The sequence below is a fragment of the Pygocentrus nattereri genome, chromosome 9 (genome assembly GCF_015220715.1).
Source record: "Pygocentrus nattereri isolate fPygNat1 chromosome 9, fPygNat1.pri, whole genome shotgun sequence".
NCBI lineage: Eukaryota > Metazoa > Chordata > Actinopteri > Characiformes > Serrasalmidae > Pygocentrus > Pygocentrus nattereri.
The window spans coordinates 42099822-42126636 of NC_051219.1; the positions used below are offsets into that span (position 1 = coordinate 42099822).

A 26815-nucleotide genomic window follows, 5' to 3' on the forward strand; every position below is an offset into this window, starting at 1 on the left:
GATTTGCTTGTAAATGAAACTTCAGACTGAATGTACTTTGATGAAAAATTCATTCACAGCATGGCAGTAGCTGAAATTACTGGCTTTCAAAAGAGCCATTAGCTGAAGGTGCCATTTTAAAGCTGCATTTGAACTAGAGGGCTACCATCATGGAGCAACATACAGCACTAGTAGCTGGGCTTTATACTGGAACTATGGATGGTTCTGAGGCTCAAACTGCATTAAAGGCATTAAAAAATTAGTGTTGCTAATCTTTTATCAAATTCATACCTCATTAGCCTGAAACTTTGACACCAACAGTATTTTTTGCACTATGTGAAAATAATGTGTTTTGCAAGTAAATGAGAATTTTCCATTTTGGAGAGACAAGTTTCTCTTATTTAAGCAATTAACTGTAATATTGAATATGGTAGTGTTACTTTTGTTAACTCTATGATAGATTTGTTAAGCCCTAGAAGTCAGAGTTAATGCCAGTGATAACAAAAGTATGGCATCATTTGGTAATTATTTTGCATTGGCTCATTTAAAAACAGAAAGTAAACTGTCAAAAGTTTAGGTTCTACACATCCAAACAATACTAAAGAAATACTAAATCAATACTGCAGAAAGAAAAAGACATTTTTATCATGTTGAAAACATGTTTTTACAATGTTAACATCAGCAAAAATCTTTGAAAAGTCATGTTTTAAAGGTGCAGCCTCAACGCTATTGATACAGAACACAAATTAAATGCAAATGTTCTTAACTACATAACTTTACAGTATTGTGCAAAAGTCTTAGGCACACAAGACACATTTTCAAAATCTACTTAATTGTGTAGTTTGTGTTTATTTGCTGAGAAAAGTGTTAATATTTGAATAAATGAAATTTATAGAAAATGAATAATGATTTTATATATAAATATATATATATATATATATATATATATATATATATATATATATATATATATAGTGATGTTCTGGATGTTAGTGTGTTTGTTTACCCATTTCCAAGCCGCTCCTCGAGGAAGCCCAGTTTTATATGTAGTTTAAAAGCAGCTCCTGGTTTGACCAATCAGTGCTCAGTAAATTGAGCTCATGATGTAATTGATGATATTAACGAGTCTCTGTGGCGGCTGTGAAGGTGTCCAGGAAAAATATGGACCCGAGAAATTCTTGTTACTTTTTATAGTTTTTCTGATTATTTGAATTATGAATACGACTTTATTCTAATGTATATTGTGATAAACTCACTGCTGAGGTCAACTGTTGTAAAAATGAGCTTAGATGCCAAAAACTTTTGCACAGTACTGCAGGTGATCTGTTCATCACTTTTGGAACAAAGCATCATGTCTTTAAAATGGTAATTTTACAGAAGAAGGAAAAACTTTCATGAACTTTCTTTTTACTGAAGAAGGAAAAACACTTTCATGAACTTTCAGTGTAAGTTAATGTAACAAAATCTTATTTGAAATAACTTTGGAGCATTTCTATTCGTCTGTTCACCATGAGGTTTTGACACAACGTAAAAATCTCTTGGCATTTCCCAATTCTGTTAAATGGCGATACAGGTTTGTGTTCCACCAGTGATGCACTACTTAGTACTTACTACTTACTTAAGTACCTTTTGATAGTATAGCAAATCTAGAAGGGTTAATCATAGTTAAAGCAGTGCTTGTTACCCAGCTGTTGTTCTGTCTCCCACAGAGGAGTGCATGATCATTGAGGCATCCAGCACAGAGAAACCTAAAGCTACAGGAACAGATGACCTCTCCAGCTACCAGCACATAGTGGCCAACTCACTACTGCACCTCAGCAACCGTAATAACCATGCCACGTCCCCACGACAACAACAGCAGCAGTCTGTCACCATGGAGACACCGGAGGACAGCCCGACTAGAGCAGAAGAAGAGGAAGAAGAGGGAAGAGAGAAAGAGGCAGCCAAACCAACAGGTCAGATGAATGGAGTGGATGGGGAAACAGAAGAGGAGGAAGAGAGGATGCAGAATGGAAGACAAGAAGAGTCAGACCACCAGTACTTCACAGAGGAGATCAACGTACATCTGTGTGAGCATCATGGGAAGCCACATACGGAGGAGACATACAAGGAAGAGTATGAAGATGATGAAGTCGAAGAGCAGAAGAAAGAACGGAATAGCCTTTTCAACCCCTCTGTGATCACTGCAGCTCAGGGATCCCACATGAACGAAGACTACATTACCCACAAGCCCTCATCCCCAGAGAACTACACTTCCAGCAAAGCCTCGGTAGCTCCAGTATTCATCGAGGTGCGGTCTGAGGGGTCAGAAAAGGACGACAAAGACGGAGATGATGATGATGATGACGAAGAGGAGGACAACGACAGTTTGTCCCAGCGCTCAACGGTGGCGGATGAGTCAGAGATGTATGACATGATGCGGGGCAACTTGGGCCTACTGGAGCAGGCCATCGCCCTCAAAGCCCAGCAGGTCAAAGGCCACCGAGAATTCCCACACACTCCTGAACACCATCGCTACTTCCATCTAGATGACCGGCCCATCAAACACATGGAGCAACTGCGCAAGAGTTACTATGGCAAAGGTATAGTTGAAAATGTACCTTTACAATAATTTACATCCCAGCTTCAATACAGTGTCTCAGTTATTAACCCTGGGTTTGTAGTTTTTACATGAACATTTCTAAAAGCTCTACATCTTCCACTCACTGGGAACTCCTGGAGGTCCATCTAACTTCTACATCCTAAATAAAGGGGCCAGAAAAGGTTCTTTAAAGCAGTGACATTGCATTTATAATACATTTCAGTAAATAGCTGTTTATTTTACTGTATTTTTACTTTATTCCTTAACCCTGACCCTAATTTTAAACCTAACCTTAATCTCAAACCTAACCCTAGCGATATGCGATAACCTTAACGATATGAGGAATCGACAAGTGGTTTATTAATAATATAAACATCTATATTCTACTGGAGCATATCCAGGTAAAGTGGGACAGAAGGACTAATTTTGGAGTTTAAAGAGCTTTTATAAAAACTTTTAGAAAGTTTAATTACCCTCAACACAAGAGCCACATTTATATACAACTTAATAACCTGTTAATAATACTATTATTGCAATTAAGCTAATACTATTGGCTCAATTGCAATAGAATACGTCCATGTAAACACCTCAGTTGTAATACTCCAGTCTGATTGAGGCCATTCGGAATACAATTTCTATCCGATTGAATGAGGTGGGTAATCCCGTAAATATTCTGTTAAATAGAAGAATAATATCCGGGTAAACGACGGACGGACGTCCAGCTTATGTGTCTTCCGACGACGTCTTCCTCTCGGCCTTCTTTAATAAGGATGTTTCCTGAGTCGGGCATCATTTGGACTAGACTCACATGATAATGTTTACTGTAAGCAGTTATCTACACATGTGCATAATTTTGGGTCAGATTACTTGTAGTGAGCATGTAAACAGAGATTTTCCCTCAGATTGTTGAGTAGAGTGAGCATAAACACCTCAGTGTGAATATATAATCGGAATGTATTCATTCAGATTGGCAAAGGACTTTGCATGTAAACACAGCCAGTGTAGAGCTTCTGTACTATTTAAAGGTTTTTCCTAGAACTGTGTATTTAAGAGACATTTAAGATCTTTATTTTTGAGCATATATCTTAGTACTTACACCTGCATTTATAGATAGTAGAGAACCTGTTCTGGCGCATCTGTCAGCCACCATGGACCCCATTCATTATTGCCAGTTTATGACCAAAGCACTGCAAAATACAGCAGTGACACAGACATACATGTGGCATGGCATTGCATGCGGCACTGAAACAGGTGTATCAGGAACAGCAGTGCTGGTGGGGTTTTTCACTGCTGCTTGGTCTAGAATGATCCACCAGAAGTAGGTCTCAGGTCATAAAACTGACACTGATGAAGGGATAAATGATTGACACATGGGCTACAGTCAATAACTGTACACCAGCAAGACGGATCTACAGTACTGTGTAACGGTCAGAGACCATCCATCATTTATTTAATTCCCAGTCAAAACAGCCAATAAGTACAATTTTTACATTTTTCAGCCTCAGGAAGAAAGTAGAAAGCATATATTTAGCATTAACAACTTAATGTCATTTATTCAGTATTTAGTGTGTCCACGATTGGCCTTTATTTCAACTTTTCAAGAAATCTGCAGGGATGTTTTTCCATACCTCCAAAGTTCAGTCCCAAAATTTGGTTGAATTTTCTGCTTATCACGAAGTAAAGCCGGGGTTACACTGCACGACTTTTCCCCTCATTTCAGCCCCGATTTTCAGTCTGGCTGAGTCTGAGCTGGTCAGCTGTAGTCTACAGATTTTTGGGTCAGCAGAGTCGACAGTTGGAGGGAGAATCGAGTCGTGTGTGAGTGGGGCAGACTCCGATTTTTTGCCTCCCAATCACGGTTCAGTTTCAGAGTTAATCAAACATTACATTTTTTGGAACCGACTCTGGGCAAAATCTAGAGTAAGCTGGTCAATGAGTCAATCTGAACAGATTCCTGCAACAACCAATGAAAAAAGTGCAAAAGAAGAAAATACAGCAAGTAAACAAACAAAAATGGCAAAAAGTCTTTCAAATGTGGAGCGAAGCTTTTTAATGAGCTTAAGGCATGAGCACAGTCGAGTTTATGTACATTTAAACCTTTAAAAAAATACCAGAGATCACATTTTAAACCCATGATCCTCAATCAAACGTTTACCTGCTCCACGTTTCTTTGAGTCTCCTAGTAACAGGAGAACGTGCGAGTTCAGTGAGCTCTGTTTGGTCCTGTTCAGATTTAAAGTCATGATGTGAACCCAATACTTGATCCAAGCACATTCAGCGATGTTGCGATCTGGACTCTGTTGTGATCAGTCTGTTGTTCTGAGAACCCCAGCAGCTTTTTGCTTGATTTATGTATTCTATTTTCTCAATAACAGCTTCTTGACAGCTTCACATCCTTTCAAATGTGTTTTCAGAGTAGGTGGATGGGCAGAAACAAGAGTGGAGCTCGATTTTCTCCTTTATTTCAAAGCTGAAAGCGTTAAGTACCGTTAATCTGATGGGGATGGTTTTGGTGGACTGCCAGGTCTTGCACAGTTTTTAGGAGTTTCTAACTTTTGCATCTCCTGTTTTTCCACGTATTTTGTCTTGATCTCATAGCTAATCTCCTCAGAACTATCTTGAGAAAAATGAATGACACAGTGGCCATTTTCACTGGAAATGAACTGAATGATATAAACTGGCCAGTCGATGTGGATGTGGATCTGTATGTAGTGCATTGATACGTTTCCAGTAGCTTTGAAATGTACGCCTGCACACAATTAAGCTTGGATAAATAAGTTGAAATATATACATAATCCTTGCTTAGATAAGCCGCCATGGCTCTGTAGACTTTTAATGGGACGGCAATAGAGAGTAAATGGGTCAAATGAATTTGTTTCCATAGATAAACTAACGCTGAAGTCTGTAATTACTGGAGGAAGCACTTAGCGCTAGAGAGAGGCTGAGATGGGGGGGGGGGGGGATGGGGGGGGGGTGTAATTACATTGGTTTGGCATTTGTTTGTTCGTTTATTGGTTTGTTTGTGGTCGTGTGCTGGCACATTGCCCGGCACTCGTGCTGCTACGGTGGCTGAGGGCGCTTAGTCGGGTTCTGCGCTCGGCCCGTTTAACTGTGTTCCTCATGCTCTGTCCGGTTTTAATTAGAAGGTGCATGTCTCGTTAACATTTCAACATTCAATTAAGGAAGCACTGGAGCACGCGTAAAAATCCTCTTTCGCTCGCTCGCCCGCGCTCCCTCGCTCGCTCTCCCTCCACGCTAACCGCCTCCTTTTCTCCTCTCGCTCAATTATTTTGCTTTCACTTTAATGTCTCCGTACCTACACTTGCACACACACTCGCGCACACACACGTCCCCCTCCCTCTGCCCTGTATAATGTGTAGATAAACCTTGCCAATGGTAAAGTGTGCTTAATGAGGCCCATTTTTCAGTGTAAGGTCCAATAAGCCGCAGTGCAAACGAATGCACCTCACCAATGCTAATCCCATATTAAACCCTCCGTGCATCTACCGCACGTAATGGCCATCATTATCACTATAAATCTGCTCTCAGAGTCCATGGGCTGCTTCAGATGAGGTTATACTGTGTCCATGTGTGGCTTCATGTATCCAGGGATTCTGAAGGCACCTGTATCTGGACGTTCTTAGCTCTGCAGCATGTCTTATTTTAAGTTGTGATGAGATTGATTGATTGACGAGTGTAATGTCCCTCCCCTTTCACAGAGAGTTCCAGACCAGAGAAGAGAGAGAATAAATGCCCCACCCCTGGCTGTGACGGCACGGGTCACGTGACCGGGCTGTACCCTCACCACCGCAGTTTGTCGGGCTGCCCTCACAAAGACAGGATCCCACCAGAGAGTGAGTCACCTGAGGAGCAAAATGACCAAGCACACCCAAAAAGATCTTCTTTCATCGCTGTAATGCTATGAATATGAATAAATGTAAATATTTTGGTCACGCTTTATTTTGAAGGACCCCTGCAGCTGCTATACAATTACTTTAGGGTTAAGGGAGACCAGACTTTAAGTTAAGTGACCCTTTGGAAATTTTACCTCCGCATTTAATTCATCCATGCAGTGAAACACCACATACACACAAGGGGGCAGTGAGCACACTTGCCCAGAGTGGCGGGCAGCCCTGTCCACGAACCTGGGGAGCAGTTGGGGGTTAGGTGCCTTGCTCAAGGGCACTTCAGTCACATACTGTCAGCTCAAACCGGCAACCTTCTCATCACAAGGCTGGTTCCCTAACCTCCAGCCTACGGCTGCCCCCAAAGGTGTCAACTGTTTCTGCCCGGCTTTGAACCGGGGAATAGGTATCTGCATCAGACACTCCACCCACATGTAAATGGAGCGGCTGATATGCTAAGCCTGGTTCAACCATTCAAATTTTGTCAGGTCCATTCTGATTGGCTACCCTAGAATAACATGGAGGAATCGAGGAGAGGAAAAGAAGAATAGAAATACAAGCAAAAATTTAGTCTTCAAATCTGATGTCGCCTATCAATGAGCTGAGCCTATCACAGTATTTGTTTGAAAGCCTACCCCAATACTACTGTCCAGTCAGAGCCAGTGGATTTATATTTGTATTTATATTTTATATTTATATTTTCTACGTGTTTTTTACGCTAAGTGCAAATACACAGCAAAACACAGAGTTGGAAGTATAGTTGCCCGTTTGTCCATCCTCAGTAATTTTGCTTCAACATCTGTAAAAATAAAAGACTTCATGGGTAGCATACACTTGTTTATACTCCTTTGGAAGCCTCTTTAGCAGCTGTTTGGATCGGCTTCTCTCATCTCCTCCAATATTTAGACAGCCGGTAAGAAGGCTTCACGAAATCAGTTTCCGGGTCACTGAGGAGAGGAGGAGGATCAGTAAGATAAAGCAGTAACACAGCCAGAGTCACCAAATTGAGCAAGCATGTAGAAGCTTTTAAATGAGATGTATTCTAAGGTTTGCTGTAGTGCGTCCTGCAGGTTTGGTTTTCTTGTAGCCCTTTTTTGAAAGTCGCCTGCCCCTTCTCTCCATGTGGTCTCTGGTTATTTTGCATGTCAGTCAAATGACCCTTTCTTACAACATTAGGCGGCTTAAGAGAATAGGAAAAAGGTAAACTTAAAGTTTAAAGATTAGGAAAGCCCCCTTCTGATGATGTATCTTGAAGGTGGGAGGAACTTTTGAAAAAAGCATTTTGGTCCAGATGCTTGAGGATTTTTTTTTCCACTTGCAACAAAAAATTCATGTCTGTGTTTATTAGCCTCTATACCTTAGTGGTTAAGTTGGCAGTCAGATTTTTTTTTTATTGCAATAGAGAGATTCTCAATGGGTGTGTGCTGTGTTTGCCGTAATGCATGCTGGGTACTGTAGTGAGAGCACACTAGTAAACAAAAAGGGAACAAAATAGTGAATTCTGTAAAATCATTGAGGCTGAGACAAAGCAGAATGCTCTGTAACAAAGCATAATTTAGGTCAGAATGCAGAATGACATGTTATTGATATGAGAAATCTCTTTCAGAGTATTAGTCTTCTCTTCTTAATGCTTATTATTGATCCTCTGGTCCTATCTGTATGACTCCTTGTCTGTGCAGTCCTGGCCATGCATGAGAATGTTCTGAAGTGCCCCACTCCCGGCTGCACTGGACAGGGCCACGTCAACAGCAACCGCAACACACACCGCAGGTACCATACATGCTTATCATTCATTCTTAAACACACATATTCAGGTTCTTGAGATTGTGTTCTCACTGAGGCTTCTTGCACTCTCAGTTTGTCAGGATGTCCAATTGCCGCCGCTGAGAAGCTGTCCAAGAGCCACGACAAGCAGCATCTAAGCCAGCCCATGAGCGAGCAGCCCAAAGGCAGCCCCAATTCTGACAGAGTGCTCAGGTCAGTCAGTTACACCGGTCAAGCATTTCCACCCTTCTGTCTGTCAACTGTTTTGCTGCAGTGCTGCTATCAGAGCAGCTTTCTATAAATTCAGGGTATAAAAAAACAGAAAAAACTGTATTTAAGTGAAAGTATGGGTACTATGTCGAAAACCTGGTAAAAGAGAAATATGGAACTAAAAATGTAAAACTAAACATTTAGATGATGTCATATGAAAGTAAAATGTAAATATACGCTGTCACAACCTTGTATATTATTTTTGTTGTTGTTGTTTTTACATTTTAACTCAAAGTCTATACATTGTGTTGAAATTTTATGATGGACCAGTAGAAATGTTCCAAGATTACTTGTAATGCATTTTCATTACATTGACTTCTATTATGAGTGAAAAATATTTTATCCCTCTCCTGTAAAGTTAGGATTTTGGAACATGAACAAGGTTTTGTTCAGACAGTAATGAAATATTTTACAGATAAAATTAAAAGTATTTGAGATTTTTGTTTGTTTGTTTGTGTCATAGTATCTCCAAAGTATTCAGTAGAAGTATTCAGTTTCAAAGATATTCAAGTGAATTACAGATCTTCTAAAATAATACTTTTAGGCATTAAAACATATTTACTTTTTTCCAGGGTGTTTTCCAATGACAGTCACAATGCAGATTTTAGCTCTTTATCCTTTATGTAGAACATATAAGCACTTACATTGCTAACATAATTGATAATGAAGGAGCCTAGAGGTTAAACTCATTCCTTTGCAGGTGACAAAGGCTGTACAGATTTTTTTTAATACTGTTCACCTCACATCTTTTTCATAGCTTAGCCTTCGTAGCCCACATTTTTTGTGCAGGCCTGACAAGCTGGGCATGCCAGAAATCAGGAGACCAGCATCTACACCAGTGGTCACCAACCATCCTCCTGGAGATCTGCTTTCCTGCAGAATTTAGTTCCAGCCTGTGTCTAACATGCTGAAATCCACCACAAGCAGGGGTAGGCCCCCAAATTCCTCTAGGGTGTGCCGGTTTAACGTCTGGAGTACAGCAAAAAAGCAGAACATGCCACGTTATTTTTGTTTTTCCTGTATTCCTGTCCTTCCACTGCAAGAGGCAGTGTTTATGTTTACTGAACGTACCGCTGGTGGAACGTAGGCTGCAAAAACTCCGCATCTGTGACAAGTTCTGCGAAGCGGAGAAGGATATTTATAGAAACTAAGAAACTAGCACTTACTGCGCTTCTTTTTGGAGGAGAAAGTCGAGGAGAAACCGTGCACCAGGTTTAATTTTTCCTTCTCAGCCCAGGTAAATATTAGCAACGCTAGCACGTGTCATGAACAGTAAAGAGACACAACAGTGCATTTCTGCATTAAGGTAATCTACTCGCCAAGCTACAGTGGTGAGGGGACCTCATCGTCTGTTTTCAAGGCTTTTTTTATTATCTTGTTTCCATCCCACGCTGACAAAATCATCATTATCAGGTTGTTGTAATGGGTTATTTTACAGAAACGTCCATTTTTGTGTCCCTATCATTTACATACAAATATATATATATATATATATATATATATATATATATATATATATATATATATATACATACAGTGGGGCAAAAAAGTAGTCAGCCACTGATTGTGCAAGTTCTACTCTAGATGAGAGACGTCTGTAATTTTCATCATAGATACACTTCAATTATGAGAGACAAAATGAGAAAAAAAATCCAGGATTTTTAAAGAATTTATTTGTAAATTATGGTGGAAAATAAGTATTTGGTCAATAACAAAAGTTCAACTCAGCTCGTATTTTGGCCCATTCCTCCTGCAGATCTCCTCTAGAGCAGTGATGTTTTGGGGCTGTCGCTGGGCAACATGAACTTTCAACTCCCTCCACAAATTTTCTATGGGGTTGAGGTCTGGAGACTGGCTAGGCCACTCCAGGACCTTGAAATGCTTTTTATGGAGCCACTCCTTCGTTGGCCGAGCGGTGTGTTTGGGATCATTGTCATGCTGGAAGACCCAGCCACGTTCCATCTTCAGTTCTCTCACTGATGGAAGGAGGTTTTGGCTTAAAATCTCACAACACATGGCCCCGTTCATTCTTCACTTAACACGGATCAGTCGTCCTGTCCCCTTTGCAGAAAAACAGCCCCAAAGCCTGATGTTTCCACCCCCAGGCTTCACAGTAGGTAGGGTGTTCTTGGGATGCAACTCAGCATTCTTCTTCCTCCAAACACGACGAGTTGAGTTTTTACCAAAAAGTTCTATTTTGGTTTCATCTGACCACATGATATTCTCCCAGTTCTCTTCTGGATCATCCATATGCTCCCTGGCAAACTTCAGACGGGCCTGGACACGTACTGGCTTAAGCAGGGGGACACGCCTGGCACTGCAGGATGAGTCCCTCTTGGCGTCGTGTGTTACTGAGGGTAGCCCTTGTTACTTTGGTCCCAGCTCTCTGCAGGTCATTCATCAGGTCCCTCCGTGTAGTTCTGGGATTTTTGCTCACTGTTCTCATGATCATTTTGACCCCACGGGATGAGATCTTGCGTGGACCTCAGATTGAGGGAGATTATCAATGGTCTTGCAGGTCTTCCATTTTCTTACAATTGCTCCCACAGTTGATTTATTCACACCAACCTGCTTGCCTGTTGTAGATTCACTCTTCCCAGCCTGGTGCAGGTCTACAATTTTCTTCCTGGTGTCCTTCGACAGCTCTTTGGTCTTGGCCATGGTTGAGTTTGGAGTCTGACTGTTTGAGGCTGTGGACAGGTGTCTTTTACACAGATAACAAGGTCAAACAGGTGCCATTGATACAGGTAATGAGTGGAGGACAGAAGAGCTTCTTAAAGAAGAAGTTACAGGTCTGTGAGAGCCAGAAATCTTGCTTCTTTATGGGTGACCAAATATTATTTTCCACCATAATTTACAAATAAATTCTTTTAAAATCCTCCAATGTGATTTCCTGGATTTTTTTTTTTTTCATTTTGTCTCTCATAGTTGAAGTGAACCTATGATGAAAACTACAGACCTCTCTCGTCTTTTCTAAGTAGGAGAACTTGCACAATCAGTGGCTGACTAAATACTTTTTAGTCCCACTGTATGTATATATACATAAAATCTACACTTAAAAACATGTTAGGGTTACAATTTATTTATATTTTAAAATAAAACTAAGTTATTTTAACAATTACACCTTCTTCGGCCATCAATTTAGCAGTATTGGTTTTTAAATCAACTGTATAGAATTCCAAGCACGACAGAAAAGCTTGTCCCCACAGTCATGTGTGAAGGTTGAGGCCGTGTTTTAAAGAAAAAAAAAAGTTCTGCTATTTTAACTGCAATAATCTATACATGACTATAAAACGTATGATTTAAATATAAATATTATATATTATATAAGTTGTGGTCCCCAGGAGTCACGATGATGAAATCACTTGACTTCCTTTCACCTGTTTTCTGAGGATCTATGAAGAAAAGCTCACGGTGAGTCCACCGTGTCTTCAGTTAGCAGATTTTCTCATTTAGCTCATGATTTCATATGAAGCTTTTAGCTGACATCACTGGTGTGACCAACTTAATTCTGAGGTAATTGGGGAAAAATAGAATTTAGACAACATGTTTTAGTGGATTTTCCACGATTGGCAACATGCGGTTTGATGCTCTGCAGCAGCCGTTTAGTAAAATGCATTTTCCTTAAAAACGTCTCTGGTGTTTCCCTTCTTATGTGTAACACCAATGACGATGGGTAACACCAGTGACTCCTGTGGAGAGATAGAAAAGTGGCCGTTTCTGTAGAATGACCCTAATGTTTTATTCATGTGGAGTAATATACACATTTGGATCAAGTATATGCAGTGCATTTTTTTTTTCAGTGCAGGGCACTGTTACCACGGGAACTGTTATCTGACACCAGGCAGAGGCCTACCTCAGTCATGTCATTAGCTAATTATCAACCAGGTGTGTTGGCTCACAGCTGTACAGTGCAGTGGGGGTGGCGGGGTGGGGGGCTTCAGGAGCAAAGTTGGAAAAAACTGGTCCAAAAAAAAGCAAAAATAACACTAAAGTTCTGCAAACAAATGGAGCGTAATTCACACAAGCGTCAGCATTTACCTCGCCCAGCAGTCAGCCTTGTCTCCTCTCTGCCCTCTGACTGCTTCCCGAAGTCAGCAGCACATCGATCAAACGTGACCGCCACAGTTGGTTAACCTGGCTGTCAATCAAAGGACAGAACCCACTTACCGCAGCGTGATTGGTCGGGCCTTTCTGAAGCACTAGCCCCCTTCTTGCCCTTCCTAATAGAGAGCAGCCTAGCATATCACAGCGAGTTCACATGCCAGCCCTGCGACTCTAATTATGCCCCAGATAAGCTAATTAATGGACTTAGGGGGCACAGAGTATAAGAAAAATAATTACTTTCCTCCAGGAAGCGCGTCTACATGTCAGACAAGGCGATGTGGATTGCAGCGCACAATAAACGCTGGCTTCTCTTATTGGTATTATTATGATTCAAATGAGCGTCAGTGTGGCGCGAGAGCCCATTACGAGAAGACAGGGAGGTCACCGGAGAAACCTCTGAGTGTTCTGCATGCCACCCTGCTCTAATGGGAGCGCACCGGTTTAATGAAGGGACACGGAACAGAAGGAGTCTGTGTGTTTCTGTGGATAAAGACCGCCTTCTTCCACCATTCTGTGTTCTGAGCTTTGTAAATCTGTCGAAATGGTTCAACACAAGTTACATCAGACACAATGTAAGAACACACTCACACACACTAGTGTACACATGCCTACACACACTCGCTGGCTCTTTGTTATTCTGCTAAAAGTGTAGTGTTATTTTTGCACCTCTGGTCCACTCATAACCCTGGTATACAATATTTGATGCTTTACCTTGCGATTTTTTTATGCTCTCATTTCAAATGTGATGCCTGCAACATATTCCAAAGAAGTTGGGAGAGTTGGAGCTTGTTTACCACTGTGTTACATCACCTTTCCTTTTAACTGCACTTCAGAATCGTTTGGGGAATGAAAACAGTTTTGAAAGCAGGATTTATTTGGGAACTGATTATACAGCCACACAAGCATAAGGGACCCTCGTTATTGTGTTTTCTGCTTCATAACATGCCACACATTTTCAAAGAGTTTAGGAGACAGGTCTGGACTGCAGGCTGAGTTGATGGTATGTTTGCAAATGTTCAGGTTACCCATGCCATAGGAACTAATAACACCCTGCGCCATGACAGACTCTGGCTTTTGAACTTTACACTGGTAACAGTCCAGGAGGAAAGCAGACATTTCAGACAGGGGGCCTTTCAGGCTAAAATACTCTGGAGATTAGCATTTATCCTCTTGTAATGCTCTGAATTCAGTTAATGAAGGCCTTGCTAATTAGCTGATGAGCTGAATCAGTTGTGTTTAAAGAGTCAGTGCCCTGAAGTCTGCAGTGTTTTGGCCCATGAGAACTGGAGCCTGCAAGGTTCACCCGTCAGACTCGTCATGTTTCCACTGGGCATAAGTCTATTTCAGATGAGCTTGAGCTCAGAGAAGTTGGTGCCTCTGAATTTTAGAATGAGCTAAATTAAAAACAAAAAAAACATGGTAACATTTTCTATGAATGTCACCTTGGTAAGCATCTATAAACACATTCATAACAAGGCATTATAAACGTTTCAAGTTTCAAGTTTATTTGTCACTTGTACAACATGTCAGGACATTTATGCATTGAAATGCTTGTGGTGAGGCTCAGATAATCACTTTACAGTAATCAAAGTAAAAAATATATTTTAAAAAATAATAAAATAATGTAATATACACAAAATCTAGAGAAATTATACAATTATACACAAAATATAGTGAAATATACACAAAATATAGACACAATATACACGAGACATAGAGACAATATACATTTTAAAGTGGCTTAAGTGACTTGGTGTTATTGTTCTTTAAAGTGGCTTAGTGTTAAGGTGTTATTGTCCATAGCAGAGATATGATATGATATAATAATAACGCTGACAGAGTGACTGAGTGAAGTGGTAGTCGGGGACGGACCCACAGCTTCACAGCTTGTTCAGAAGCCTGACAGCCTGTGGGTTGAAACTGTTCATTAACTGGGTTGTTCTAGCCTGGATGCTGCGGAATCTCCTGCCTGATGGCAGGATGGTGAACAGGCCGAGTGCTGGGTGGCTTCTGTCCGACCGGATCTTTTTGATCTTCCTGAGGCAGCGGGACTGGCAGATGTCCTGTCAGGCTGGTAGTTTGTTGCCTATGGTGGCTTCTGCCGTCCTCACCACTTCTCTAAGGGCTATGCGGTTGCAGGCAGTGCAGCTACTGTACCAGACAGTGATGCAGCCCGTGAGGACACTCTCTATGATGCACCTGTAGAAGTTGGTGAGGATCTGAGGAGGCAGACCGAACTTCCTGAGGCTATGCAGGAAGAAGAGATGCTGATGGACAGATCTCACAATAGTGTTGGTGTGGTAGGTCCAGGTGAGGTCATCAATGAGGTGTACGCCCAGGAACTTCACACTGCTGACTCTCTCCATTTCGGCTCCATTGATGAACAGGAGAGAGTGACCACCCCTCTGCAGCTTCCTGTAGTCCACAGTCATCTCCTTTGTTTTGCTGATGTTGAGACAGAGATTGCCAGTCTGACAGAGCGCTGACCTCGTCTCTGTACGCTGTTTCATCTCCATCAGTGATGAGGCCTAGGATGGTGGTGTCATCAGCAAACCTGAAGATGGTGTTAGACGTGTGTTTGGCTACACAGTCAAGTGTGTACAGACAGTACAGGAGGGGGCTGAGCACACATCCCTGGGGAACCCCTGTGCTCAGAGTCAGTGTGGAAGAGAAGCTGTTCCCAACTTTCATCACCTGGGTTCTGCTCATCAGGAAGTCCTGTATCTAGTTGCAGAGATGAGAGTTCAAACCAAGGTCTGTAGACTTAGGAATGAGTTTGGCAGGGATGATTGTGTTGAATGCTGAGCTGTAATCTATGAACAGCATTTGTACATATGTGTTCTTTCTGTCCAGGTGTGTGAGTGCTGTGTATATCGTTAGTGCAATGGCATCGTCTGTGGATCTGTTGGAGCGGTATGCAAATTGGTTATAAATGGCTATAAATATTTATAAAAATGCATTACACGTTATAGCCATGATCATTAAGCTTATTATGCATTATGAATTGTTAACATAATGCATTATAGTACTGTTCATAACAAATTATAAGAGCTCATAAGCTGAATTTGTCCACTCTAAGTAAAGTGAAGCGTACTGGACTAAAGCCTCCTCCAGGGTTAAGAGTTGAAGTATTTACTGAAGGATTTACTGAAACACTAAAACACAATAAAGCTCATTACAGGCTTCAGATGTCAGAGTTTAAACTAGAGCTGCCGTCAGAGTTTCACCCAATGTGGGAAAGTCAATGTTCACCACTGTTAATGTGCACCACCGTTAGCCTTGCACTGACTTAACACTGCATATCCAATAAGATGCCAGCAGAAATCAGCACTACTGTACTGTAGTGTGGTGTAGTGTTACAGAGGGAAGGGTTCTAGCACTTGATGTTAGAACCAGTGAGGGAACAAATTACAATGACAGCACTTTACTATCTCGCCTCTCCCTCTCCAGGCCTTCACTCCACAGTGACTTCAGGGGAGGGACTGACTTCTTTGGCACTGACAGTATAACATGTTATTAACACTATAATGCATTATATTAACAATTCATAATGTATAATAAACATGGCTATACAGTGTAATTCAATGAAATTCATTTTTCTAAATATTTATAACCACATTTATAATGCCATATGAATGCATTATAACATGCTTTATGTGTGTTTATAGATGCTTACAAATTTATAGAAAGCTCACAGTGATAAGGTGAAAGAATATACTGTTTTTATATCAATTCAGCTTTAGGGTGGATTGACAAATCATTACTTTCTGTGATTTTTGCTTGCATTTCATGTGCTGTTGCAACTCTTTTGGAATAGATGTTTATAATATTCTTGTTTTGACCCAAGAGGAGTGATTTTTGCCCACCTACAAAACAGTGGGCCTCAGTTACCCACCATACTTAGCACTGTCTTGAAATGTCTTCTTAAAACCCACTTACGCAGTTTTTACAAAGATTCTGACACTCGCCAATGTTTTCTTATTTGGGCTTGGTTATTCGGTAAGAACAGAAGCTACGTACACTCGAGAACAAAGGACGGAACGGTTCTGTGGTTTAAGAACACGTCATGAATCTGACGGAGACTTTTTCTTAGGGCCTTTCTCAAGAACATGTCTGAGCGAAAACTTAGGAAGATGTTGGTGAACGAGGCGCATTGTGTTTAGAACAAAGCACTTAACTAGTTTCGTTAAATCACGCTTCATTCGGAAATGCATCACTTTACAGAATAAAAACGTGTTATAATTTCTATTTCACAATAACTTTTAGAATGAAATATGTAAATTACCTCTTTTCTGATTGGCTGTCATGTATTGGGCCTCATTCGGACTGAAATGTGGAACAAACTGTTAAAAAATGTCAGAACTCAAAGTTCAGCCACTTTTTTTAGATGCTGAGACAGCATATCTTTCACTCCAAGAGCAACAACAGTAACAACACTCCTTATCACTCCAGTGCGAATATGCAAATGTGCTCATTACTGTGACATCACTGCAAAACAGCCCTCATGAATTCAAAATCAAGGGGTTTTATAGCTTATTTTCTGTATATGGACAGCATGAATGGACTGCAGTAAATTTTAAATGCTACTTCAAACTCTTTTAAAGGGAAAAAGGAAGGACGTTTCATTATTCCGTATTATGACTATTTTAAGGGTGTTTTTTTCTGCGGCCTCTAAAAGGTCTGTAAAGTGGAGCTGATGGATCTGTGGGTTTAGCAGTGGCAGGCCGGTCAGGACTCGCTGCTCTCCAGGAAAAAGAAGCCGGTTTTAAAGCTCATGAATTCCATGCTCTACAATATGCAAATGTGCCCCGTGCTGATAAGACACCATTTAATCCTGCTCCTCTTCTCTTGAGAGTGCATTTCTCTCCTCTCTCTCTCTCCCCCTCTATGCCCTTTTACTTTCTTTCTGCATTCTTTCTGAGACTTGTCCTCCTTTAGGAGCTTGTATCAGTCTCTGCTTTGTCTACGTCTTTCTCCTTTTGCTTTCTGTCTCCCTGCCTGAATTCTGCCCGGTTGCCAGATATTTCACACTCAATTACAGTACGTCTGGCTCTTGTTCACCCTCTTTTTTCCCCCTCTCTTTTAAGAGACTCAGTCTTAAAAAAGAACTAACTATATAAAGAACTTTAGAGACAGTTGTGAGGAATGAGTTGTGAATTCACTGGAATTGTCTCGATTTCTCCATTAAATCACTCCCAAAGTTGAAGGCCCTGAACTTCTAAGCTATAATAATAACAATACATCAAGTCAGTCTTATTTAACAAAGACACAAAGCAACATTTTACAGTGTGCTTTGTTTATTTGAAATATTGTTTTAAATAGTGAAATCTATCATTTTTTCACTGTAACCTCAATCGAATGCTTTCTGTAGCTGTCAGCGATTTTTGTCCTTATGTACAAATCTGATACACTCAGCATGTTTTGCTTGAACAGCGTGCATCAGATCACACAATGGAATCTCAGTGGGACTCTAAAACATCAACTCTAACATCTGAAATATCTTCTTTGTTGATTGATGTCTGTGTTTTGCAGTGGTTCACAATAACTAAGTAAATGTAATTAGTTTCTGTACTTTCTGTACTTTCTGTACTTTTTCCTTCCACTCCACTACATTTCAGAGTCTAATATCCGACTTTTTCCTCCTACATTTTGAGAAATCTGTCGTTCCTTTTGGTTTCTGTGTGTATAAAAACGTAACATGTCAAAACGAAAGAAGCGCAAAGCCAGAGCACCAATCAGGGCCCAGCGGTCACTTTGTTTAGAGCTGGTTTTGACCTGTTGGTCATACCGACCCAGTGCAGCACGCGGTTCAACGTCAGCACAGCAGCGTAAAACTTTGGGAGAGTCTGTTCAACATAAATGATGAACTAACCTAACTTTGTGTAAATAGAGCTCAATATAGAAATATGTCCACATATGCAGTCGAGACTGACGCGGCTTTTTTCTGAATTTCTACAAACACCATTTCATTTTATAGTAAATGAGTTTGGGCTGGTTTATGTTTATGAACAGACGCCTACAGATCAACATAGTAAAGGAGCTCATCTGTGATCCTGAGTTTAAAGCCAGTTTTTATTCAACTTAAACTTGGAACTAAGTTGTAAATAAATCTGAAACTGAAACTTTGCTTGTGTGTAAAAAGTGATTTCAGAGCCACTCGGTTCTCCCTGATGGAAACTGTTTACCTTCAGTGTTTTGTGCTTCTGATCATTTTAATAGACGTCAGCGTCACTAATTAATGACGTTCTATTAAAAGACTGGTTTACCAAGAGAGACGCTGGAGGACTTTCACCTGAAATGAGTTCATGAAGCCAGTCTGGTTATAAAAATGATAACAGGACATCAGAGCCAGAATTACTCTTTTAGTACTTTTACTTTATACTTAAGTACATTTGAAGGGAAATACTTTAGTACTTTTACTCAAGTGGAGGTCTAAAGGGAGGAACTTCTACTTTTACTGGAGTGATATTTTACCTTGGGTGTCTCTGCTTTAACTCCAGTACATGGTTTGTGTCCTTTATCCACCACTCGTGTTTTGTATCATTGTTGTGTACACCCAATTTTTTTTTTTTGAGTTTTACTTCATGGATAAAATCGGTTGAAGTACCAGATACACCTTAGAGTTCTTTAGTCCCTTAGTGTCGTTTGAAGACTGTAAAGTCGTGGAGAGAACAGCAGTGGTGCTGAATGCCTTCCATTCTGGCTGTGGACTAATGAAGAAATCCTTTTACATCTCTTTACTTAATGTTATGACATTCAGCCGCCTCTTTATCTTTAGATCAGCCTGTATTGCACACACATAATTCCTCTGTGAAGAGCAAATAAGCAAAACTGAAAAGAAAACTCTTATATCCTTTTGTTTTCGAGAGATTATGCTCAAGATGTTTTTTCTCATAATGACCTTGATTTTTTTCAATAGAACTATGGGGCTGTAAAATGTTGTAAATGTTGCTTTTTCAATAACACTGTCTTCATTTTTGTTAATCACACAAACTCAAATAATTCCAAAAAGCGCACAATTTATTTCTCAATTAAATTGCCATTTTCTCTTTCTCTCACTAGTGAGGTTTTCTAAGAGAAAAGTGAATAGAGTTCAACATAAGGGTGCAATAATAGCGATTTTCAGAAACTCATATTTCTCATCGAGCGAGGTTGTAAAACTCAACAAACCGTTGGCCAGCTGTGTTTTTATTTCATTTTTGCTTAACATATTCATTTTTAATTTATGAATAACACATTTTTGCCATGACCTGAACGGGCCACTGTTCATTAGCAAAATAGGCACTGAATATTTATTCAAAAATAATTCTATATAAAAATTAATTGTTTTAGTTTTTTTGTTTAGTTTTTAAAAAACTGCCTATTTGATTGAATTAGGCACCAGGCATCTTTTCTTTTTGTGCAACTGCCCATAGATTGCTGTTGGGAAAGGGGGTCAGAATGAACACTGTGCTGCAGTGCATGCTGGGGATTGTAGTGCATCTCAGGGTGAAGTAAGAATAGAAGGTTAAAATAATTTTGTGGGCTGAATAGGATGGTGTCTCGGGCCTGACTTGGCCTTGCGTTTGACACATGCACCATAGAGAAAGCTGGTTTAGACTTGGTCATGATGCAGACTACAAAATAATGCACAGCTTCAGAGGTGTGGTGGATGTAACCAGAGCATTACCGGCGATATCCAACTGAAATGAAATCTTTCTGAGACATTTCTTTGCCTTGAAAAAATCTCAAATTGTAATTTTCCAGGAGAAGGCAATTTTTTTTATTGTAATGTAAGTCACTGTAATGATTTTTTTTCAGCCCCCTTCCTAATTTTGGCACATTGTAGAGGATAGCTGTAATGTTTTTGGACAGCAATGTAATAAATGTTTTTTTTTTTTTGTAATCATGAAATCAATGTGTGCTTCACAACATTAATATTTTCCTCAGTGTTGATTAGGTTAAAACTGGACAGATCCAGGTTTGGGAAGCACAGATTATTGATTGTAACATGAAGATCAGCATCAAGAATGTTTCATAAGCAGAACGAATGGTTCACTGAGCTGTGCACAGTAATCATGCAAACACCTGCCTTCACCCTGATTGGGTAGCCGCATTGCGCTGGTCAGATTCAGTGCTTCTCAACGTTTTTGACACACCAGGTCATGCACCATTCAGCTGCTTAATAAAGACACGATGCATGATGCTTCCCATAGAAACAGAGTGAGATCCATTGCAGTGCATTGCCTTGTCAGACCAATATAAACACAGCATAACGGTGCATAATGAGTATGAATGTTACAACCTGTATTACTGCCAGACTGTAAAATCATAAAAAAACCTCTATTTTTTAAACTGCCTTCTAAATGAATTATCCACCACCTTTCTCTTTTTCCACAGACCCATGTGTTTTGTGAAGCAGCTGGAGGTGCCGCAGTTTGGCAGCTATAGGGCCAGTCTGGTGCCCAGCACCCCACGTGCTAACCTGGCTAAGGAGCTGGAGAAGTACTCCAAGGTCTCCTTTGATTATGCAAGCTTCGACGTGCAGGTGTTCGGCAAGCGCATGCTCGCCCCAAAGATGCACACCAGCGAAACCTCACCCAAAGCCTTCAAATGTAAGCGAAATCAGGCGCAAGTCCTAACAAACCTCTCAGGGGACAGCTTACCAGGCGGATGATGTGGGTAGGAATACTAATAATCAGCTTTAATTAATTAATAATCCCCTGTTTCTCCACAGCCAAACCTCCATTCCCTAGAACGTCTCCCCCAAGTCCTAGCATGCAGAGCCCCTATGGGAAAAGCTCGTCCAGCGTCCATGACTACTCCCATGATGCCGAGGCTGCACACATGGCTGCCACGGCCATCCTCAACCTGTCCACTCGCTGCTGGGAGAGACCAGAGAACCTTAGCACCAAACACCAGGATAAGGTGTGAACTGCACACACACACGCGCAATGCTCAGTAGGAGTGCAAACCTCTGACCTCACAACAGTTCTAGTTGATTCGTTAGACAATGTGTGCTTCAATAGTTCAGTTATTAAATCTTAAATTGCTCTCCGTTTGATTATTTAGGTACGATTTGGGGAAAAAATGCAGACAAGTTCTTGCTTGATTTAGATCTTACGTGACAGATGGCTTCCAGTTTGTCAGTTTAAATGAGGAGTTTGCTTTCTAAACATAGAAAAGTGCAATATGGTGTACTACAAGGCTCTGTTTTAGGGCTCCTACTGTTCTCCCTTTATTTACAACCCCTAGGATACATAATCCGTAAACACAGTGTTGCCTTTCACTTTAATGCTGATGATATTCAGTTATATGTGTCAGCTCAGCCAGATTCAGTGACGGTTAAACATAATGGAAGATTGTTTTAAAGACATAAAAGTCTGGATGATTAGGAACTTCCTTCTGCTAGCTCTGATAAAGCAGAAGTGTTGCCGTTGGGTCTTAAGTCTGCTTGAGATAAGGCTGCATATTTTATCCTTGAACTTAATCATTTTTCAGTGCACAAAGCTACTCTTGAAGTCATTGGTGTGACACTGGATGCTAGTATATCATTTGAGTCCCATGTCAGTGATATTTCTATTTATCTCTTGCCAAACAGATCCATTTTAAGATGTGTGCTGTCCCTACAAGACACTGGAAAAAGTTCAGTCATTCAAAATGACTAGATTAGGCTATTGTAATGTGTCACTGACTGGTTGCCTTGCTGTATCTCTAAATAGCCCCCAACTAGTTCAGAATGCAGCAGTCAATGTGTTTACCATGAAAAGAAAGTTTGAGTATATTCCTCTGATCTTATTCAGTTTACACTGGCGTCTGATCAAGTTCTGCATCGACTACACGGTCTTGCTTATGACATTTAAAGCTCTGGCATGTCCTACTAACTCCTAGGATCATGTACAACACGGTTGGTTAAACTCATTTTCTTAAACTCAAGAATAGCATTTTAGAGAATATTGCAAGCTCAATTTTTAAGCATAGATTGAAATCACAATTGGCTCCTTTTTAAAAATATATATATATTTATATTATCACTTGTGTTTGTCACTCAGTGGTCTGGTGGACCCACTGCATTAGTGGTTTTAAATCAATACAGCCATAACAGTTTATGTAAAAATATCAGCTGTTTAAAATATCACAAGTGGGCAGAGTAGGGTTTTCTTTTAGCAGCTGTAGCCAGTCAGCAGCCTGTCCATGTTGTCCACCCTCACACACACACATATACAAACACACTAACAGCAGGCCGTGTAGGAGGAGAACAGAGTGAAGGACACAGCACCTCCACACTTTTACTCCCCGCGGGTTCAGCCCAGCACCACATGTGTAATATAAATGTGGGGGGGTGAACAGAGTGAAGACACTGAAAATGGGTTATTTTATATGCTCTTCAAAGAAAATGAACAAAGGCCAAGAATCTGAGGTCGAAATAATAACAAATCACATCATTTTTTCTTTTTGTAAACATTGAAAACGGGTCCCACAGACCTGAAGACCACACAAGGGTTAAAGTAGATATTAATAGGTTCTAACTTTCTGAAATCGATGCATTTTTATACTCCTGCTACCAATGAAATGAGTAACAGTGGACTTTGTGACAATGATACAGTGAATTACGCAGTAGAGAAACACAGAAAGTAAATAAAGAGAAACATAAACAGACCCAGAAGTGAGCACATACTTTATTGAATATTAATCGCTTAATCATTGTAATCTGTTCTAACTTTCCACAGTTCCAGTGCAGTTTAATGCCCAACCTTGAGAGCGACGCATCACAGCGCATCACGGCAGTAAATAAGCAAAGAGAGATCTAGCGCTGGCACGTTTCCACATAGAACAACACAGTACATTCTGTAATACATTCTGTCATGACCATACTCACATCCAGCTAATGCTGACATCAGTCACTGAGTGGGACTAAAATTGAGCTGTTCAAACACAGCATCCCTGCGGAGCAGCAGGGGAAAGGTGTGCGAGTGCATGTCTGTGTGAAAGGAGGGGATTCGGTATCAGGCCACTATAAATTTATCATGAGCTGGAGTGGTGCGCTCCGCGAGACTGGCTGCTGTTGAGGCCTCGTTGCGTCACCTCTCCTCCACTCCTTTCATCTGTCCCTCTTTCCCTTCACTCTCTCCATCCTCCTAACGCTATTATTGCATTAGGCTTTCCCTGGATTACCCAGGACCAGGTGTGCTGCGCTCTTTTATTCATTATTTCCACTAGTCTAATGGCAGGATGAATGCGGGTCATTGCTTTTTGTGTAGGCAAAATGACTAAACTCACTCTCTCTCTCTCTCTCTCTCTCTCACTCTCACTCTTTGCTTTTCTCCTCCATGCTCTTTCCATCTGCCCCCCTCCCTCTCACCCACCCCACCCACCCATATGCACATTGGGAGTTTATACTGTAATTGTACAAGCTATCTCCCTGATACTGAGACTTTTTTCCTTCGTTTTGTAAAAAGGCTTTTTTCCCTCTCAGCAGAGGGGAGTGACTACTTCATCATTTTTTTTTTCGATTTGTTGCCATGTTTTTAGCAGAGGGGGATAAAAGGGGAAGATTAATGGGCTGAGAGGCCCGGTGGCTCGCACTAATCAGAGCACGGCCGCTCTGGGATCAGCCGCCTGCCACGTGGGGGCCTCTGCTGCTGCTTAACACACTCAGCACTCTACACACACACAGTCAGTCTTTACCTCACAGCTTACAACACAGAGCGCGCGGTGTGTTAGGATGTAATTAAACTACCGTTGAAAAGTTTGGAATCACTTGCATAGTAATGATACAATATACAGTATCATGCAAATGTCAGAGACCGCCCATCTTTAATTTCCACAAGTACAAGATTTTTTTAAATTTAATCGTTTCCAATTCCACCCGCTAGTTAGGACTCCACCAATCACACGATACTATGTTGATTGATGAGGGGAGAAGAGGGGCCATCCTACCCACCCAGACAAAGCCCCAGTACAAGATATTTCTAATGAGATTAAATATAAGATGATCCATTTGCGTAAGGAAGGGCAAAGTCAGTTGAAACTAAGTGACAGAACAGGAGTTTCCAAAACTGGAGCTTAAAAAATGACAAGATATAAACAAAACAGATCTCCTAATATTCTGCAAGATCTGGTAGATCACCAGAACTGTCCCCGTCAGATGAAACCACTTTAGGAGAAAATCGGGTCCACTCCTGGTTCAGATTTGAACAGATGTCCACAGATGTTTCTGTCCATGCCTCATTGAGTGTGTTTGCAATTACTTGGATCCTAAGAATCCTGAGACTCATGGCAGCTGTAATAAAGGGGGGAAACACCAACCACTGAAAAACATGTTATATTTGGACTTTGAGGTTTCTGTGCAGTTTTCTGTTAAATATGTTTTTGCTTTCATTCATGATGCTGAAAAATGAATAACTGATCCTTAATGGCCATTTTTTTTTGACCATTCTGTTTATTGAGTACGGGAGAAGGAAAAGGCTACAAAGCTGAAACAAGATACATTCATAGATTTTGTTTGGTTATTCCCGACAATTAACCAAATAAGCCATCCCAAATCTCCCAATCCAACTAAACCCATCCGACCCACCCACCCATGATGGATGAAGGTTGGACACTGATGTTCGTATAGTGCTGTAGGTCCACCCGACTTATATAAAGTAACATAAGGTTTTATTCCAAGTTGCTGATGTTTTCAAAGGTTTTGATATGACAGAGTTTATATACATACACAGTAATATGTTTGAGATTTGATCACTACTTTTCAAATGCAAGGATATTCGTGATATTAATTTGATTGATGAAATTTAGTAATGTAATTATCTCTCCTTCGTCTAGAACATGGATATAGAGGTGGACGAGAACGGTACTCTGGATTTGAGTATGAAGAAGCCCATAAAGAGAGAGGGAGGCCTGCTGAGCACGAGCCCGGGGGTCCGCTCCCCCGACCTCTCTTCAACATCCTCGTCCTCCCTACATCATGGCAGCAGTGGCATTTCACCCCACTTACAGGTCTACAAGCAGGAGGAGTGGGAGGGGCCTCTGGACTACACCAAACCCAATCGACAGAGGGAGGAGGAACTAGAGGAGGTGAGACTTCTGGTGATCGGTTCGTTTTTGGATCCAAAAGTTGGTGAGACAGGACTGGCTGAGTTACACTTAAATATAAAGGCTCCTAAACAGTTTAGAGACTAGTTTAAATACTTGGAAAAGCCCCTTCTGATGATGCATTTTGAAGGTAAATAATAAGCTTAAACCAAGGCTTCCCAAAAGTGTGACCTGCAGAAAATTACCCTAATCCACTTCGTCAGCTGAGATAACGAACATGTCGCAGTTTTCGGAATAAAACCTTGTATCTCCAAAATGGTACTTTTAAAGGAGAAGGAAAAAAACATACCTTACTTTTAATGCAAGTCAATGGAACCAGACGTTTTTCCAAGTCATTTTGAATCATTTCCTTTGGTCTTTTCTTCATGTCATTTACACACAATGTAAAGAACAAGTATTTTCGAATGATGTCAAAAACTGAAAAATGACAAAAATGGAGATACGAGGTTTTCTTCCGACAGCAGCGATATTTTTATACTGGAAATGGATCGTTCTACCAAATTAGTAGAAAGTCAGAGTTGAAAACACATTTCAGACTTTTAACTAACTTGGACTTCAGCCCTAAATCCTTTTGCCTCGAGTGGTCCTATGTGTTCTGTATCGCTGTTGTCGGAAGAGAACCTTGTGTTCCCAAAATGGTCACTTTACAGGAGAAGGAAAAAAACCTGCTTTACTTTTAATGTAAGTCAATGGAACCTAATTTTTCCAAGTCATTTTGGGCCTTTTATTCATTTTTTTTTGGTCTATTCATCATGAAATTTGCACACAATGTAAAGGACAACAGCCACTTTCACATTATGTCAAAAACTGGATAACTGAAGTTTTCTTCTGACAGCAGCGACATGTTACGTTTAGTGAAAAAAAAATTTTTTTCACTACCAAAACTAAATGTTTCGGCAGTGACTCTTCTGGTAGTAACAGTTTTATTCAATTTTGAAGCTAAAAACTAATCAACACCAGCCAGTACATGACTAACAAACACAGCTTTCAATGGTTGGACACACAAAAAATCAGAATGTTTTTCACTAAAGCACAAATATGTTTGTTTATGCAGGGGCAATTCTTAATGTCATACATTGATTCTCAGACTTGGGACACATTTAATCCAAAACAGTGGGATCTAACTGCTATCCAT

General features: G+C 40.6%; 1 protein-coding gene across 6 annotated transcripts in view; it reads left to right on the forward strand.

The window, feature by feature from the left end:
* myt1b (myelin transcription factor 1b) overlaps window positions 1-26815 on the forward strand; it is an 81281-nt gene that overhangs the window by 37928 nt on the left and 16538 nt on the right. For all 6 annotated transcript variants that reach the window (XM_037541190.1, XM_037541191.1, XM_017720158.2 and 3 more), the window contains exons 6-12: window positions 1689-2561; window positions 6280-6414; window positions 8145-8235; window positions 8323-8442; window positions 20986-21200; window positions 21323-21513; window positions 25411-25662. In XM_037541190.1, the coding sequence (XP_037397087.1) occupies window positions 1689-2561; window positions 6280-6414; window positions 8145-8235; window positions 8323-8442; window positions 20986-21200; window positions 21323-21513; window positions 25411-25662 (1877 nt within the window). The remainder of the gene's footprint in view (window positions 1-1688; window positions 2562-6279; window positions 6415-8144; window positions 8236-8322; window positions 8443-20985; window positions 21201-21322; window positions 21514-25410; window positions 25663-26815) is intronic.